At 38.9% G+C, this 19,757-nt stretch overlaps 1 protein-coding gene across 8 annotated transcripts in view; it reads left to right on the top strand.

Annotated features, from left to right (window-relative positions):
- The window catches only part of LOC139763188 (uncharacterized), a 218,042-nt gene that overhangs the window by 177,980 nt on the left and 20,305 nt on the right, over positions 1-19,757 (top strand). For 6 of the 8 annotated variants that reach the window (XM_071688924.1, XM_071688928.1, XM_071688921.1 and 3 more), the window contains 4 exons: positions 2,022-2,115; positions 9,712-9,846; positions 15,879-16,013; positions 17,868-18,436. In XM_071688924.1, the coding sequence (XP_071545025.1) occupies positions 2,022-2,115; positions 9,712-9,846; positions 15,879-16,013; positions 17,868-18,436 (933 nt within the window). The remainder of the gene's footprint in view (positions 1-2,021; positions 2,116-9,711; positions 9,847-15,878; positions 16,014-17,867; positions 18,437-19,757) is intronic. The other 2 variants (XM_071688929.1, XM_071688927.1) reach the window with 2 other exon arrangements.

Genomic DNA, 19,757 nt, shown 5'->3' with positions numbered 1-19,757 from the left:
AAGAATTTGTGGTCAAAATCTAAAAATTAGGCAAAATTAGTCAGGTACTTAGCATATTAATATAATTAATCCTACCGTTAATAACTTGACCAATATTATTTGATGCAGTTTTACCCTGCAAATCTTTAATCACACACCAAGTACCCTCTAGAGACAGATTTTCATTAAAGTCTGAAGAAATTGAAAATCTGAGCAAAATACCCAGATATTCATTAAAATCTGAGGAGGTTGAAAATCTGGGAAAAAATGCAAGACTTCCCTTGTATTTTTCTTGATTTTTTAAGTCTTGAATTTTCTTGAAAATTTCAGAAGAGACGCTATTAAGAGTGGTAAATAAAAATCTGTGTAATTAGCATATGAATATTATTACAATTCAAGTGCTAATAACTTAATTTGATGACATGCATTTTTTTTTTACTTCAGATACTTAATCACTCAACGGAATATCATCTTAAAGCAGATATTTTGTTAAAATTTGGAAGTTGAAAATGAAAGAAATCTATTTTGATTTTCTTTAATCCGGTGTAGAGTGTGGCGACCTGGCACATATCACGCTGCATTAATAGCGTAGTCTACTGTTTTTTAAATTGGTTTACATAAAGTTAGACAGATCAAGGAACTGCATTAATTAGTGATAAATCTAAAATATTTATCGATGTGTTGATTATCACACGTAATTACTATAGGTTAAGACTTGAAAAATCAGACTTATTATAATACTGGCACATCCACATGCTCTGTAAACCTTACATGTTCACATCTGACAAGTCTATTATTAACATCATACTAACTAAAGTCTCCATTGGTTTATTTTCCAAGCTAAATTTGAGTTTACATGCCATTCATAACGAGAGAGAGAGAGAGAGAGAGAGAGAGAGAGAGAGAGAGAGAGAGAGAGAGAGAGAGAGAGAGAGAGAGAGAATATCATTCCTCTGTATCAGTACTGATTATCTTTCAAAAAAAATTTCAATTCTGTCATGAAAGTTTTCATATTAACATCGCATTAGAGTAAGAAGGTATGAAATAAACAACGAGTAAGTTTCAGTGTCGGCAGCCTTTGGCAAGCGCCGCTCTAGTTTTCCGCTATTTTATTTTTAAATATTTCTTCAGCCAGAAATAAAACGAAATTAAGAGATGGTATGACATTTTAGGAATAGTATTTGAGTGATCTTGTATCTAAAAGTGACCTATAGAAAACGCATTGTGGAGAACACATACGAAAATATTAAACAGACGATCTGAAAACCGCATGTAATGCGCTGTTGCCAGATGCACTCGTATAATCGAATTTGCCTATTTTTTCTATGAGTCTTGTAAAAGATAAAGCCAGACACAAAGGATTTGCAATAAAAAATACGTAAACTAACAAGTAATGATAATATACATAATGAAAACTGGTACTAACCAATATTTACAGCGCGAGTCCATGCAGTGGCAACATTGCATGATGAGAAGAAGAACGCAACCATGTTGACTGAAAACACCTACATGGCTGCTATTATGTGCAACTTCATTCCTCGTTTTATAAAACTTTATAATCAACTTCAATTTTCTTCGATATCGGTAAACTTTTTAAGCTAATTTTTACCTCTTTCGTTTCGGAAATTATTTCATATTTAAACTAGCTACATAATATTGCAAGCAATTTACCAATAGGAATAGATGTGTGTTAAAATAAGAAGAGCTGTAGATTTACCATGTTCCTCAAGGTGTTGCCTTAACCAATTAGAAGCCTTTAATTCAAACGTTTCTAGGCTCCATCTATCAGCTTTGAGTGAACAGGGTATAGTTACCTTGCTTTAGCATAGCCATTCATTTCATATCACCTCTAATTACAGCAATTAGCAAATTGCTTCCCTGACTTAGGGCCCACATCAACACACACCATTCTGTCGACGGTTATTATGAATCCATCATTGTTAAGGCTTATTATGCAAAAAAATATATATTTGGAAAGGTTGTATGGCTTTTAAGCAAGCATTTGCCCAATTTTTTGATGAATTGTTGGTTTTCCTTTGCAGTGGAAAGAAGTGAAGCCCGGTACCACCAGGTTTTTGGCAGAGGGAACACGTGTTTGTGCCTTTTGGTCGCAGCAGTATCGAGCCCTTTATCCAGGTGTGTTAAACAATTGTTAACTTTGTGTACCAATTAAAGCAGTCTTTGCCTAATTACCAAGTTTAATGATAATCACATGATTTTTGAGAGGAAAGTTTATTGAAGGTATTTAATGCAATTTTTTTTTGTATGTTAGCTTTGGTTAGCTAAGGAATTTATACTTCATTATTTTATAAATGAGTAAAACTTAATTTTTTCATTTTGTCGGGGGTTATTTATTAGATATGTGGAAATGCTCATGGGGGTCAAGGAGTAGGGCTGTGGGAATGAGTTATTTGATAGGAGCATGTTATAGTAGGTGGAATGAAGAAAGCTACAATGGTTGTCTGAGATGAGAGTTTTAGGTGGGCAGGAAATGAATTGTAGAGTAGATGAAATGTTAACTCTTTGAGGTGGGTGGGCATGTGGTAATGATGCATATCAAAGTTTAAAAGGAGTGTGCATGATAGTATGATAAAAGAGATTGGTGTGAACGGAAAACCACCTGCGAGATGGGGTAATAGAACAGAAGCATACTTGAGGAAGAGAAATGGAGGGGGAGGGGATAGAATGCATCGAGTAGTGTTTGTAAGGCAGGCAGGCATTTAAGGATGGAAAAGTGGGGACTCTTTACATGGCTACCCCCTCTGTGGGAATTCCCAGGCATCAAAGGAAATGGGTATTACTCTTATTTCCAATTCATTGTGGTGGATCATGTACATGTGGCTGGCCTATGAACATGACTTGCCCATCTTCAGCGTATGCCCGACGTGTTAAAAGTGAAGCTTGGACTTGCGCAAGCTCATGAAATTACTTCTTCCTTATTCACTGTGCATGCTAAGTAGACTAGTCAAGTGAGACCATATTATTCATTCCTTGTCTGTGCACAAAATGCTTGCATTACATCTGATTTTTGTTTGAAATAGCCGTATCCCGAATCATTTGTCTTGGTGCTTCTCTTCATCTTCTCTGTGATCTACCCCTTCTTCTTGTACTGTACTGTATGTCTTCTTGAATTATTTATTACATGCCTTAGACTCTACATATCCATACCATCCCCTCATTCATGCACCCTTTATGATGATTTTTGACTTCATTCTGTAACCTGATTCCATCTGTACCATGGGAGTCATCCATTTATACTGCTCTTGTTTTTTACTCTTGCTTTTTTTGACACCTGGGTTTCATACCACAACTGGGACAAGTACTCTAAGAAAAAATGGTTCTTGTTCACTCTAAATTTTTATTATTCTCCATATCTTTAAAAGGGCTCTCAAGTCCTCTGATTTGCACAACACTGCTTTCAAGTTCAGCTTCCTCACTGCCATCCTTAACTCCCAGATATTTAAACCTATCCGCAACTTGGTGTTTTTCATCCTGAAAATTGATCTTACACTTTGACTTTGCATCTCTTTAAAAACATTTAGCATATCATTGATGATGTAAATTGTTTCAAAAAATAAAGTGATAGAAATTTTTTTGTAAGATACTCTAAGCATGTTGGGTTGAAAAGACAAAGCTTAGGGTTAGTGGAACATTTGATTGAATGGGATAAGATCAGGCTTGTTCCAAGCTGCAGAATCCTCTGTGAAGAGAAACTTTTGATGAAGAGTTGGAAAAAAAACTGCTTGCTGATTTATTATTTTGTATAAATGCAGCACTAAAGTGAATGAATAATGATATAGTATTTGTTATAGTTTTATTATAATGAATGGTAGTAGACATGAATTTAGTAGCAAACTTTTAGGAATGATTAATCATAAACCTTTTGGTGTGCAACTGATTTCTTTGGCCTCTTTGACACGAAAAAAAAGATGATGATAATAATAATAGGACAGTCATCCTCCCCCTCTGTTTATAAAAAGGTGCACAAAATTTTCTTAGGAGTTAACGAACTGGCATAGGGAAAAACCCAAATACTGGATTGGTAAATTCATTGTGCGTAACTTCTATTTATTCACATTTCATGACTTTATTTATATAATTACGTGCATTTTTGTTGTTTATCCCTGTTTGGGCAAAACTTGACTGGTGAATCCTCAGGTGGGTGTCACAAGTGAAGCCAAGTCTGGCATTGGGCACCACAGATGCATTGAATCCACTGAAGAGGCCTACAAATAATGACCATGGTCACTAGTGGTCTACTTATTCTAAGAGTTAGTTGCAGTGACCTATCATTTTAATACTTGCTGTGATTACTATTCGTGCTTTATAGGGAGAGTCTTACATTTGTGTTGCCTGTTTTCATTGTTTTTTGGATTGCCATATATGGCCAGATGATACAGAGCCTTTGATGCGTGCATAAGCCAGCCCAGGGCAGAAAAGCATGTGTTTTGACATAGAATTATATCTCTGAAAAAGTCAAGTACATCCAAGGAAGGAGTTCAGTATGGTTAGTGACATGAATGGATTAGGAGACAGAACATGAGAATCAGTGATAGATAGATAGATATGTGTATCACAGAAAAAATCACTACCGAAGCATATAGAATACATGTTCAAGTACGTACACGTGCTACATTTGTAATGCAAGGATGTGCATAGTGACTGATATGAATTTTTAAGAATATAAAACATAGTTTGCATGGTATAAGTTCTATAAGGTTATGTAAATTAGGGCATATCAGGTCATTTGTAAGTTAATATCGTATTTTAGTTGGTTGAGGATGAAGGATGTGAATGAGAGTGTGGAAGTAAGGTGGATAAAAGTTCTGCAGGTAAGAAACTATAAAAAAAAAATTTGAAGGGAAATCTGATGAGAAGCTGTAGGACATAGTGAAGTATTGCAAACTGAGGATGAGGTAATATGGAGGTACTCGATGACAGACAGCCTTAATCATGGGTTCCATGTGGTACTGTAAACATAAGTATTTGAAAGAGAAGCTTGTAATGAAATTAGAATGTATAGAAGTTTGATAATAGAAAAAGAATATCTTGAAGGGAAATTAAAATTTTTTAAATGAAAAATGAAAGTCAAAATTTGAATTAAGTCGCCTAAGAAGTTAAAGGTTTGGTTCATGTAGGTACTTGTTGGTGATAAGCTTGTAATATGAGGGAGCGTTTCGAAGTGAATATGGAAATGCTTCATTGGTGATAATGTTATCATTATTATTCATTGGTTTTATGGGTTGGACATAACATTGAATAAGAGTGAGATGTTATAATAACAGTGTATATCTGAAGTGGATGAAATAGAATGCAAGGTACAATATGCATTTTATGGAGATGATGCTATGTTCTTTGTTAAATCGCAGGAGGTATCATGTAGCTTTGACGTTAACAGACTTTTGGTAAAAGTGTGAGCAGGAAGCCACCTTCGTCAAGGGTATATTATTAACTTAAAAGAGTACAGTGTCACTAAAGATCTCATCCCAAAAGAGCTTGCCTTCCCCACTCGTGCATGGAGTGCTTCATTGAAAATGCATGTAGCCAATAAGAGGGGGTTCTAGGGTTACATTTTGATAATTATTTATTTTATTTATTTTGGTTTGTCGCTGTCTCCCGTGTTAGCGAGGTAGTGCAAGGAAACAGATGAAAGAAATGGCCCAACCCACCCACATACACATGCATATACATACACATCGACACACGCAAATATACATATCTATACATCTTAATGTATACATATATATACACACTCAGACATATACATATATACACATGTACATAATTCATACTGTCTGCCTTTATTCATTCCCATCGCCACCCCGCCACACATGAAATAACAACCCCCCTCCCCCCTCATGTGCGCGAGGTAGCGCTAGGAAGACAACAAAGGCCACATTCGTTCACATTCAGTCTCCAGCTGTCATGTAATAATGCACCGAAACCACAGCTCCCTTTCCACATCCAGGCCCCACAGAACTTTCCATGGTTTATCCCAGATGCTTCTCATGCCCTGGTTCAATCCATTGACAGCACGTCGACCCCAGTATACCACATTGTTCCAATTCACTCTTTTCCTTGCACGCCTTTCACCCTCCTGCATGTTCAGGCCCTGATCACTCAGAATCTTTTTCACTCCATCTTTCCACCTCCAATTTGGTCTCCCACTTCTTGTTCCCTCCACCTCTGACATATATATCCTCTTGGTCAATCTTTCCTCATTCTCTCCATGTGACCAAAACCATTTCAAAACACCCTCTTCTGCTCTCTCAACCACACTTTTTATTACCACACATCTCTCTTACCCTATTATTACTTACTTAATCAAAACCATCTCACACCACATTTTGTCCTCAAACATCTCATTTCCAGCACATCCACCCTCCTCCGCACAACTCTATCCATAGCCCACATGCCTCGCAACCATATAACATTGTTGGAGCCACTATTCCTTCAAACATACCCATTTTTGCTTTCCGAGATAATGTTCTCGACTTCCACACTTCTTCAACGCTCCCAGAACTTTCGCCCCCTCCCCCACCTTATGATTCACTTCCGCTTCCACGGTTCCATCCACTGCCAAATCCACTCCCAGATATCTAAAACATTTCACTTCCTCCAGTTTTTCTCCATTCAAACTTACCTCCCAAATGACTTCTCCCTCAACCCTACTGTACCTAATAACCTTACTCTTGTTCACATTTACTCTCAGCTTTCTTCTTTCATACACTTTACCAAATTCAGTCACCAGCTTCTGCAGGTTCTCACATGAATCAGCCACCAGCACTGTATCATCAATGAACAACAACTGACTCACTTCCCAAGCTCTCTCATCCATAACAGACTTCATACTTGCCCCCCTTTCCAAAAACTCTTGCTTTCACCTCCCTAACAACCCCATCCATAAACAAATCAAACAACGTTGGAGACATCACACACCCCTGCCGCAAACCTACATTCCCTGAGAACCAATCACTTTCCTCTCTTCCTACACGTACACATGCCTTACATCCTCGATAAAATCTTTTCTCTGCTTCTAACAACTTGCCTCCCATATATTCTTAATACCTTCCACAGAGCATCTCTGTCAACTCTGTCATATTCCTTCTCCAGATCCATAAATGCTACATACAAATCCATTAGCTTTTCTTAGTATTTCTCACATACATTTTTCAAAGCAAACACCTGATCCACACATCCTTTACCACTTCTGAAACCACACTGCTCTTCCCCAATCTGATGCTCTGTACATGCCTTCACCCTCTCAATCAATACCCTCCCATATAATTTACCAGGAATATTCAACAAACTTATACCTCTGTAATTTGAGCACTCACTTTTATCTGCTTTGCCTTTGCACAATGGCACTATGCAAGCATTCTGCCAATCCTCAGGCGCCTCACCATGAGACATACATACATTAAATAACCTTACCAACCAGTCAACAATACAGTCACCCCCTTTTTTAATAAATTCTACTGCAATACCATCCAAACCTGCTGCCTTGCCGGCTTTCATCTTCCGCAAAGCTTTTACTACCTCTTCTCTGTTTACCAAATCATTTTCCCTAACCCTCTCACTTTGCACACCACCTCGACCAAAACACCCTATATCTGCCACTCTGTCATCAAACACATTCAACAAACCTTCAAAATACTCACTCCATTTCCGTCTCACATCACCACTACTTGTTATCACCTCCCCTTTAGCCCCCTTCACTGAAGTTCCCATTTGTTCCCTTGTCTTACGCACATTATTTACCTCCTTCCAAAACATCTTTTTATTCTCCCTAAAATTTAATGATACTCTCTTACCCCAACTCTCATTTGCCCTCTTTTTCACCTCTTGCACCTTTCTCTTGACCTCCTGCCTCTTTCTTTTATACATCTCTCAGTCATTTGCATTATTTCCCTGCAAACATTGTCCAAATGCCTCTCTCTTCTCTTTCACTAATAATCTTACTTCTTCATCCCACCACTCTACCCTTTGGTGGGATGAAGAAGTAAGATTATTAATGAAAAAGAAGAGAGAGGCATTTGGAAAAATTTTGCAGGGAAATAATGCAAATGACTGGGAGATTTATAAAAGAAAGATGTATAAAAGAAAGATAATATAGACAATAATTTGTTTTTTTTATGTTTATCAGTGGAGGATGTTAAAGGCAAGGTTACTGTATTTTTTTGAGGTGGGCATTTGCGTTATAATACCAGTGTGAACAGAGATCATTTTGAAGTTGTTTGTGAGGTATCGTGTTTAGAAGTTACGATAAAAAAGGAAGAGGTATTTTAGACTAGAATATGAGCAGTATTTTTTATCTTTTAAATTAAGTGATTTTAAGTGTGATCATATAGTTGTGAAGCAAGACATTAAGTCTTTCTTGATTAAGCAATTACAAAATTGTCATATATTATGACAATGTGGAGTGTGATATGATTAGATAGTAATATGCACTTTATCCATACCGCAAAAATGAGAATAAAGTTTTAAGATAGTTATTAGATGGATAGCTAAAAGACTGATGGGATATGGTCATAAAAGGGGTTTGCAGGTACATGAGTTATTTTTGAATTTTCTAGAGATGGTGTGAACCCCGTTAGATATAAATTATGGATATGACATATTTGGATTGTTATGTCTTTTATTAGATTAGTGGCCAAGTTAACTTATGACTTAAGGTTCACATAAAACATGTATTATCTGGTGGATATCATTGGTATGGTTTGGGTTTAAACTTGGAGGAAGTGGAATACTTTAGATTCCTGGAAATAAATGTGACAGTGAATGAAACCATGGATACTGAAGTGAGTTATGGGTGGAATATGTCCCACATATGTTAAGTAAGTGTGGAAGGAATGGTCGACATCTGCGTACCCACAAGTACCTGACAGATGTAACCATGGTCTGTGCATGGCTCTCACCACGCTTCCTGCCTCTTGGATGAAGGCGTTTCTCTTGACTGCTAGTCCTCTGCTTGTCAGATACATATGTCGTACCGCACGATGCAATTTTTTCGTCAGAGACTCCCACACCGTGCATGAGAGGTTCATGGCATTTTCTTCAACTGAGTCGTGTATACTTTTGAATTTTTTTTTTAGTCCATATCTCCATATAAAGTTCTTAGTTCTCCATGTAGTACATGAAATTAAATGTTTATATTTAAAGGTATAGTAATATTGCACTGATTTGAGGGGTTTGGCCTTGAATGCCTGGGAAAAGAAGGTGGAAATGAGATGCATGTGGTATGAGGTAGGTTGGAAACAACAGCATCTGAGTCATGGGTTTGGTAGTGAGTGTAGTCAGATCAAGAGGGCAGGCCATCCAGGGTGAGGAGAGACTTACAAAGGGTGGAGAGATGAAGGGAAAGGTGACAGACTAAGGAGTTAAGGAGTTGGAAGAATAAAAATGAAAGCAGCTTTCGAGCACTGGTTTCATAATATTCAGGAGAAGACCATGCACTGAACAAAAAGATTTTAATTGAGATGGTACGTAGGGGATGATGGCTAAATCAAAGCAGATAATCTATTGATTAACCCGTAGAATTTGGCTACGGATGCTAGTCTCCAATTTAAGTTCATTGTGCACAAGAGGGGCAAGTTTGTACATTCTTGATAGTACCCTGTTGAACCAGGAGAAGCAGTTAAGAATAGAAAAAAGAAAAAAAGAGACTGTAGGTATATTAGATGAATCTTCATTTAGTGTTTACACTCAGTGCAATTCATGTAATGCTTACAGGTTTGATAGCTGCATCTACTTCTCCAGCCCATGAAACCAACCACAATTTTGTGAATGTTGAGTTCGATGATGGTGATGCAGGCAAGATCCATGTGGATGATATTCGCCTTTTGCCTCCAGAATTTCCTGTGCTTGGTAAGTTTGTTGATGAGGAATTTTAATTGTGAGTTTTTTGCTGGTAATTAAGTGAACCTGCCAGTTATACAGTGAAATGAATGGCAGCACTGTGCTCGCATGGAATTTATATGCTTCCGTAGGTTTATATGTTCTTAGGTGATTGTATTTGCTAAAGTTTAGGATGAAATTGCACAGGTAAAATTTTTCCAAATTCAAGGCCATCTTCTGTGAAAAAAAAAAAGGGAAGACAATAAGAAATTATAAATTAATCAGGGCTCTTCATGTGTTGATAGACTTGATTTTGGAGGGAAAAGATATCATTCAAAGAGGAAAAGATGGTAGGTGGAAGAGAATTCCACATCTTTGAAGGAAGATTGAGGCTAAGTACAGAGTGGCCCATCTCTGCATGGGAATTGTGGGAATTATCAGCCACATGTGTGCCCAAGCCTTTGAAGCAGCAACACGGGTACACAGTTCATGAGAACAGTAGCCAAAATAAAACCTATAGAATAGAGAACGGACAGCAAAATTCAAAGAGAGAATGTACCACAAGAATTGATGAGAGGTGTGGGATGATCTGTACGAGATGTACTCCATAGTTGGGTGAGTAAAAGCCTGTAGATAGAAAATAGCTGCTTTAAAAGAAAATAATTATAACCCCTGTATAACACCTACAGCAATTGGGAATCAGACATTGTGATTCCATTGTGATATCATGAGTTTTCATGATAAAGTGGAGGATACCTAGTATGTTTATGTAATTACATGGTTGAATTATGTTGTTTGGAAATAAAGCCGAGGGAAATGAATAATTCAGTGAGAGAGAGAGAAGGGGGGTATTGCTTATTACCACTGTCTGATTCAACAACATTCCTGCTTCTCCATTGTAAATTGCCTCCTGGGTGCAAATTGATAGAGGTATCAAGTTCACTACAGAAAGGGGAACAGACATCAGGGAGAGGAGGGAAGGGAACATTAGTTGAAGTATATAAGTTGGAATCATTAGCATGAGAGTGAATGGGACTAGAATTAGAAGAGAGAGCATTCATTTAGAGTGGAAAGTGATTGGACAGAACCCCAAGGCATGCCACCATTGTTGGGATAGGAGGGGGAAGTCCCTCCATCAGTAGTTACTTTAGTGGAATGTCTCAGCTTTTATATTTATTTATTATTATACTTTATCGATGTCTCCCTTGTCAGTGAGGTAACGCAAGGAAACAGACGAAAGAGTGGCCCAATCCACCCACATATACGTCCACACATGCACATATACATACCTATATCTTTCAACGTATACATATATATACATACACAGACACGCACATATATACACATGTACATAATTCTTTTTTTTTTTTTGTCTCCTGCGTTTGCGAGGTAGCGCAAGGAAACAGACGAAAGAAATGGCCCAACCCACCCCCATACACATGTATATACATACGTCCACACATGCAAATATACATACCTACACAGCTTTCATGGTTTACCCCAGATGCTTCACATGCCCTGATTCAATCCACTGACAGCACGTCAACCCCGGTATACCACATCGCTCCAATTCACTCTATTCCTTGCCCTCCTTTCACCCTCCTGCATGTTCAGGCCCCGATCACACAAAATCTTTTTCACTCCATCTTTCTACCTCCAATTTGGTCTCCCACTTCTCCTCGTTCCCTCCACCTCCGACACATATATCCTCTTGGTCAATCTTTCCTCACTCATTCTCTCCATGTGCCCAAACCATTTCAAAACACCCTCTTCTGCTCTCTCAACCACGCTCTTTTTATTTCCACACATCTCTCTTACCCTTACGTTACTTACTCGATCAAACCACCTCACACCACACATTGTCCTCAAACATCTCATTTCCAGCACATCCATCCTCCTGCGCACAACTCTATCCATAGCCCACGCCTCGCAACCATACAACATTGTTGGAACCACTATTCCTTCAAACATACCCATTTTTGCTTTCCAAGATAATGTTCTCGACTTCCACACATTCTTCAAGGCTCCCAGGATTTTCGCCCCCTCCCCCACCCTATGATCCACTTCCGCTTCCATGGTTCCATCCGCTGCCAGATCCACTCCCAGATATCTAAAACACTTTACTTCCTCCAGTTTTTCTCCATTCAAACTTACCTCCCAATTGACTTGTCCCTCAACCCTACTGTACCTAATAACCTTGCTCTTATTCACATTTACTCTTAACTTTCTTCTTTCACACAGTTTACCAAACTCAGTCACCAGCTTCTGCAGTTTCTCACATGAATCAGCCACCAGCGCTGTATCATCAGCGAACAACAACTGACTCACTTCCCAAGCTCTCTCATCCCCAACAGACTTCATACTTGCCCCTCTTTCCAAAACTCTTGCATTCACCTCCCTAACAACCCCATCCATAAACAAATTAAAAAACCATGGAGACATCACACACCCCTGCCGCAAACCTACATTCACTGAGAACCAATCACTTTCCTCTCTTCCTACACGTACACATGCCTTACATCCTCGATAAAAACTTTTCACTGCTTCTGACAACTTGCCTCCCACACCATATATTCTTATTACCTAATTCATACTTGCCTTTATTCATTCTCATCGCCACCCCACCACACATGAAATGACAACCCCCTTCCCCCCGCATGCGTGTGAGGTCGCGCTAGGAAGAGACAACAAAGGCCACATTTGTTCACACTCATTCTCTAGCTGTCATGTATAATGCACCGAAACCACAGATCCTTTTCCACATCCAGGCCCCACAAAACTTTCCATGGTTTACCCCAAATGCTTCACATGCCCTGGTTCAATCCATCGACAGCACGTCGACCTTGGTATACCACATCGTTCCAATTCACTCTATTCCATGCATGCCTTTCACCCACCTGCATGCTCAGGCCCCGATCGCTCAAAATCTTTTTCACTTCATCTTTCCACCTCCAATTTGGTCTCCCACTTCTCCTCATTCCCTCCACCTCCGACACATATATCCTCTTTATCAATCTTTCCTCACTCATTCTCTCCATGTGACCAAACCATTTCAAAATACCCTCTTCTGCTCTCTCAACCACACTCTTTTATTATTACCACACATCTCTTTTACCCTTTCATTACTTACTCGATCAAACCACCTCATACCACATATTGTCCTCAAACATCTCATTTCCAACACATCCAACCTCCTCCGCACAACTCTATCTATAGCCCACGACTCGCTACCGCATAACACTGTTGGAACCACTATTCCTTCAAGCATACCCATTTTTGCTTTCCAAGATAATGTTCCCACCTTCCACACATTTTTCAACGCTCCCAGAACTTTCGACCCTCCCTCACCCTGTGACTCGCTTCCGCTTCCATGGTTCCATCTGCTGCCAAATCCACTCCCAGATATCTAAAACACTTTACTTCCTACAGTTTTTCTCCATTCAAACTTACCTCCCAATTGACTTGTCCCTCAACCCTACTGTACCTAATAACCTTGCTCTTATTCACATTTACTCTCAGCTTTCTTCTTTCACACAGTTTACCAAACTCAGTCACCAGCTTCTGCAGTTTCTCACCCAAATCAGCCACCAGCATTGTATCATCAGCGAACAACAACTGACTCACTTCCCAAGCTTTCTCATCCACAACAAACTGCATACTTCCCCCCTCTCCAAAACTCTTGCATTCACCTCCCTAACAACCCCATCCATAAACAAATTAAACAACCATGGAGACATCACGCACCCTTGCCACAAACCAACATTCAACGAGAAGCAATCACTTTCCTCCCTTCCTACTCATACACATGCCTTACATCCTCGATAAAACCTTTTCACTGCTTCTAACAACTTGCCTCCCACACCATATATTCTTAATACCTTCCACAGAGCATCTCTATCAATTCTATCATATGCCTTCTCCAGATCCATAAATGCTACATACAAATCCATTAGCTTTTCTAAGTATTTCTCACATACATTCTGCAACACTTTTAATTTACCATAAACTTCAGTAATTATTGTAGTGAAGTGTCTCAAGTTATAATTGACCAAAAGCATCTCCTGTATAATTTGTAATTCAGCCTTACCTTCTCCCTCTAAGTCAATCTGTAGGTAAGTGTGACTTAAAGAGCCACATTTTTTAGTGTAGCTGATTCTACATCTGTTCCTCCTCCCATACCCTTTTCTGTATTTTTCTTGCACAGTTATTCCTGGCTTCAAATAGGCAGGTGTATTTCTTCTTGTCTAAGGAAATTTGGCTCTGACATAGCTGCAGTTCTTTGCTGACTTTTCCATCTTCTTGGATGCTTGCCGTCAATCCCTAAATTCACTTTAACCCTTTAAGGTATTGCCCCATTCGTTGCTCCCACTTTTGTTATCTGCAAATTATTTAAAGTTATCCTTAACTCTTATATTTTCAAACACTTTGAGTAGTATTCATGTATTTTTGATCACAAATATTTCTTCCCACCTAGTTCATGTCAGGTTCTCCCTCATATTTTTGTGAATATTTAGACGTGACTTTTTACACCTAAAGAGTACTTGATGTGATGTTTTTTTTTTTTTTCTCCCTGTGTTGCCTACCTTCCAATGTACTAGGTGCTTTTGTAATAGTTATTTGATGGAGTAACTTTCCCCACATATCCTATCAGGGTTCTGGACCATTACCTACCCTCTCTTATCTCTCCTTATGTCCTTACTCTCTTCTTCTAACCTCTTATGCTGACAGATTCACTCAACAGATTTAAGCTTCCTATCCTCCTCTCTCTCATTCTCATCCTCTTTTGATGGACAGTGCATATTCCCTCCCTTAATTCAAGCCTTAGCAGCATATCTAAATGAGGAAGCAGTAACCAATTTTAACTTACATCAGCATTCACCTAAGACAAATATCACAAATTCCATTTCTCAAGATTGGGGATGATTTATAGATTCTTTAAATTAATTTTCTTAGGAGCAGCAGTGTTAACAGGCCCAGCATAGAGTACTGCTTACAAACCTGAGGTGGCTGGCTGTCTGTTCCACCACTTCTCTTAGAGTGGAATAAGAAGTTATTTTTCTCATTAAGTCTTCGGTTGTTACCTGCTTCCAACCATTCCTTTCTGTTTATCTTGATTTTGTTTCCCTCCCCGTTGTATGGGTATTATTTTAGTCACTGCTCCCACGTGCCATCTACTCATGTTCCCACCTGTAAGGTTTGGACCCATGGGGTGGATATGGTTGGCATTTCTCATGGTTTCTACACAAGGACAGTTCACACAAGAATAGAGCATTAAGATGTGGAATTATCTTCCTCTTCCTATACCCTTTCTGCTCCTAACCCCCTCAGTGCTACAGATGTCAGTCTATCGTGGTGTAGCAGGGTGCTACGAACATCGATCTAGACACTTGATTTTGTGCAACGAGTCAAGTGCACATATGTTTTAGGCTGTATTGGCTAGTCATAGATGGCACTTCAAGCAAATGACGAGTCATTGGAGCTGGTGGGAGGCTTTGATGAAACTAGCTATCATGGTGGGCAGTTTCTAAGGGACTCATCATCACATAAAGAGCAGGTGCCATCATCTGCAGTACCCTTTGCTGCAGCTCTGTTTGTGCCCACATTGGCCATACTCAGAGTTGACCAGTCCAGTAAATAAGATAATTTACCTAGATTCCAAATAGTGAAGTGTTGAATCTTTGGAAAAAATAATACTTATTGTGCACTGAATATTGTAAACAGAAATGCCATGAAATTTTCCAGTACAGTAAAACCTTGATTTAACAGACCCTTATATAATGGATTTCAAATTTAACAGAGAAATAATGAATAATACAGTACAATTAAGAATAATTAAAAAAAAAATCAAAAATCTCTAATGCCGTAACATGCGCATTTCATATCACACTTGTTTTTGGTAGCGGTCAGGTTGTATACAGTGTTTTCATTATTTCAGAATTGTGACTATTTACTAAATGATTTTGCAATCCTTACAATTCAAAATGGCATCAAGTGATTGTAAGAGGTGCAATGAAAGCAGGTAGTCTGTCCCCACTTTATTACAAAGAAGTATCCTTTCACAGGAGAGGGGTGTCATCACCTCTATCTCAGCCTGACTCCTGCCTCCAACTGCCCAGCGAGTGTTCCCACGCTGCCGGGTGCCCACCGCCCAACTATCGTACCACACACTAAACCCTACACCCCCTCACGAGATTTTGGTAACTAAATGTGACATTTTGTTACAACAAAAACAAAGCTAAAAACAAACAAACAAAAAAAAGAGGAGTGAAATTAAAATTCGACAAGGCTTAAGGCAAATATACACACAAATCACTGCTCAGCAACAGCACACTTCTTTTGCATGTGAGCAAATTAGTGTGTTCACTCTTCACAGGAGCCTACCACAAACATAATCTTGCAAGTGTGTGGGGCGGTGTCTCACTTGGTAAGGGTGCCACTGCCTGAGGCTGGGTGTCACCACAACTGGGGGCAAAGCTGCTGCTGGTGGGTACTATCATTGACCCACGGTGTTGTAGGGATCAGCAAAACCAGTGCCTTTAGGTGATGTCGGTTTCACAAAGAAAGGCAGCCACTGCCATCCAGCTTTACTGAATATTGTCTATGCAGCTTCACCTCTACTTCCACGCCCAACCTTTCCCACACCTTCAAAGCGATGTCGTGCATGCAGACAGGGTGTCCAGGGACACCACTTCCTTCCTATTAGTCTGTTAAATCAAGAGTTTTCTGTACTTATGATTATGAAATTGGGGAAATGATTGGTTAAACATTAAAGTTTTAATTGGTAGGATAAGAACAATGATTTTGTCTGCATATATTTTCATAAAATATAAAAAAGATTAGCTGTTTTTTCATGCCCTTAGGTAGAGGCTGCAAAAATCATTCATGTACCAAAAGCCATCAGATTCACTTCTGAAAATATTCAAGAAACTTAGGTTAATTTCTCTATCATAACAGATGGTAGAAGGCTGGACATCCTCCCACTTCTCATAATAATATTTTTTCAGAAGGAACAAGAGCCAAGTGAGTTATTTTCTCTAATTTCCTGTCATCTGTTTCTGATGCTGTGTCACTAATGCAGGAAATACATATTTCTTTCTCTTTCAAGATGACATGCTATGCTTCAATGACATCTATGCTTCAAAATTACATAATGCTAAATTACATAAAACACCTAAAAACAAACAAATATTTCTCAGTAGTAATAATCTCTTTTAAGCTTCCTTATCAGTACAGTAGTTTGTTAGCCTGGTTGTATGGCAATTTCCACAGTGAAACTTTCATTATGGAGGCCAAATAAAACTTCATATGAAGATTACCATCATAATTCTGTACAAGCTCTCCCTTGCTTATGACCATCCGTATATACGACCGGAGAAAAATATAGATTAGTATATGTAAATATGAAAATTACGCTCGTTCATACGTCCACCAGTGCTAATGGGTGCATGCGTACAATAGTGACTGTGTGCATCACAGCATCTCTCTCAACATGTCCATTTCGAGATTGACCATGTGGTCAGAACGGAACTCAGACGTATGTCTTGGAATGGCTGTATATCACTGCTTTTCGTTAAAATGCATCTCATTTCTTATTGTGTTACCATGCATTCATGTTTGTAGCTGCTATATGCATTGTTATAAATACCATGACTGCTGAGGGAAATTGACAGCTGTAAAATGTCCAGCAGGGAATTATTACTGCTGGTTATGTGTCGTATCTTTTTAAGGCTTATGGTTGCTAAGGGAGATATGAAATAAGACAGGAAACATTGGCACATTATTTTGTGCATGCTTAACTGCGACTGCAGGTGTACCACAGATGCTTGTAGGATGGGAAGGGTAATTTGTTGTGTAGTGAAATTTATTAAAAATTTTGGTATCTTTCCATTTGTCATCTACGTCTAAGGTAATGTTTCTGGCATTAGAATTTCTAAGAAAAGAATACTAATTATCCTTTAAAATATGTTTTTAGAACGTTTTTGTATACTTATTGCTTTTATTATACACATCATTATTTTCTGAACATTAAAATTCATAACATTTTCTTTCAGAACATGACCCTAATCCACTAATGAGTCTCAACAAGAGGAAGCGACGACTAACAGGAGACAGCCTCTCAGATGTGAAAGAAGACGTCTCAAAGTCAAGAGAAAAGAAAACGAGGACATGTTCAACCAATAGTGTTAATGATGGGAACAGTTTAAATGAGCATCTAGATGAAAATAATGAGGTGGAGAAGGAAAATAAGAAGAGTTCTGTTAATATTAAAAATAAGAAAGAAAAAGAAGAAAATGCCACTAAGAAGGTAAACAGAAAAGTGGACAAAAAGAAACACAAAAAACACAAACACACTGAATCGTCCCCTCACCATCGTCATAGACACAAATCTAAACACAAACACAAACATCGGGAGGGTGATAGGCCTCTGCCGCACGTAGAGCCTGGGGAGAACGAACTTACTGTGAGGATCAAATCTCCACCGCCTCCCCTTGGAGAGACCTGGAGACCCTCATATCGTGAAAAATCAGAATCAGAATTGGATAGTTCCTCATCAAAGAGCCCATCAGAGGATGAATCTGAGGATAATGATTCTGAATACACACCCTCTAAAAAGGAAGCGGTAAGTAGAGTCCGTAGCATTAGATAGATGTCAGTTAAAGAAACAGAAATTAACTGGACGTAATATTTAATTATAATTAATCAGAGGTAGAATTTAGTTCAATAGAAGTGGGAGCCTGCCAAATTTTTAACTCTGGAAGCCCACCAAAAATCTGATAAGAGCTTGCCAGAAACTTTAAGGGACCCCAACATTTCAGTGACGTGACCAGTAAGAAGGACGCCAAGTGTAAGCCCAAGGAGTAAGAGGTAAAACTCGCAATATTTCATTGACCTCATTCTCCGTATCCTTGAATGTCACTGTCACCAGTGAGCCTCGCACGATCTCATTTTTTTCGAATCCCCAGTGGCCTCACTAGTACACGTCTAGTTTGTAGCAGTCATTTGTGATGTACCAAAACCAGGGCCCAACATCATCCATAGCCAAGCTCTGCAGACCGTTTCATATGCAATAGTTCAGTCCGTCGAGAAGTTGTTGCTGCCCTTCGATCTAATCCATTGTATCCAGTGCATGCCTCTCACCCTCCTGAATGTGCAGTACCCGACACACCAAAGTCTTCTTCATTGCATCTCTCTATCTCCTCAGTCTTTCTGTGCTCCCTCCACTGCTGACACAGATCCTCTTAGTCAATCCTTTTTCATTTACCCCTAGCACACATTGCACCTACCATCTAATTTTTGTCTCGTACTGTCATTCCTTGCACGGTTAACCTGCCTTTCATCACAGGCATTTCATTTACAAAACATGCTGTCTCTTTCTCTTGTATGTATTCTAGACAATAAAACACTGTTAGGACTACTATTTTTTGAAATGCACAAATCTTTGCCCTCATAGAAACTGAGTTCTGTCTCCACAGGTTACTTAACACACTTGGGACTGTAGCCCAATCCTGTTTTATGATACATTACATCCCCCTATGTTTCTACATTCTGCCATGCCCACTTTAAAGCACTGCACTTTCCCCAGGTCTTCCTAATTCAAACTTGCACTTACCCCACCCTGTGTCATGACCCTGTTGCACACCATGACATTTCTTTTTTTCACTTTGACTCAGTTCTTTTTGTTCATCTTGTAGATTTAATTCATATGCTAGCTTTTAAAGTTTCTCTCTGGAGTGTGCCACCAGAGCCATGTCATCTGCAAACAGTGACTTGATTCAACTTGCATGCTCTGAGGATATTGTAGCCTGCCCTAACACAAAGACCTCTACATATTTATCCTTCACCACCCTGAACATTAAAAGACAAACACATACAATGTTATATGTGATATGACGTACTTGTTGATGAGCTTTCATCGTTCTGTGTATTATGATGTTTGTTCA

The sequence above is a fragment of the Panulirus ornatus genome, chromosome 46 (assembly GCF_036320965.1).
Source record: "Panulirus ornatus isolate Po-2019 chromosome 46, ASM3632096v1, whole genome shotgun sequence".
NCBI lineage: Eukaryota > Metazoa > Arthropoda > Malacostraca > Decapoda > Palinuridae > Panulirus > Panulirus ornatus.
This window is presented reverse-complemented; position numbering and strand designations above follow the sequence as displayed.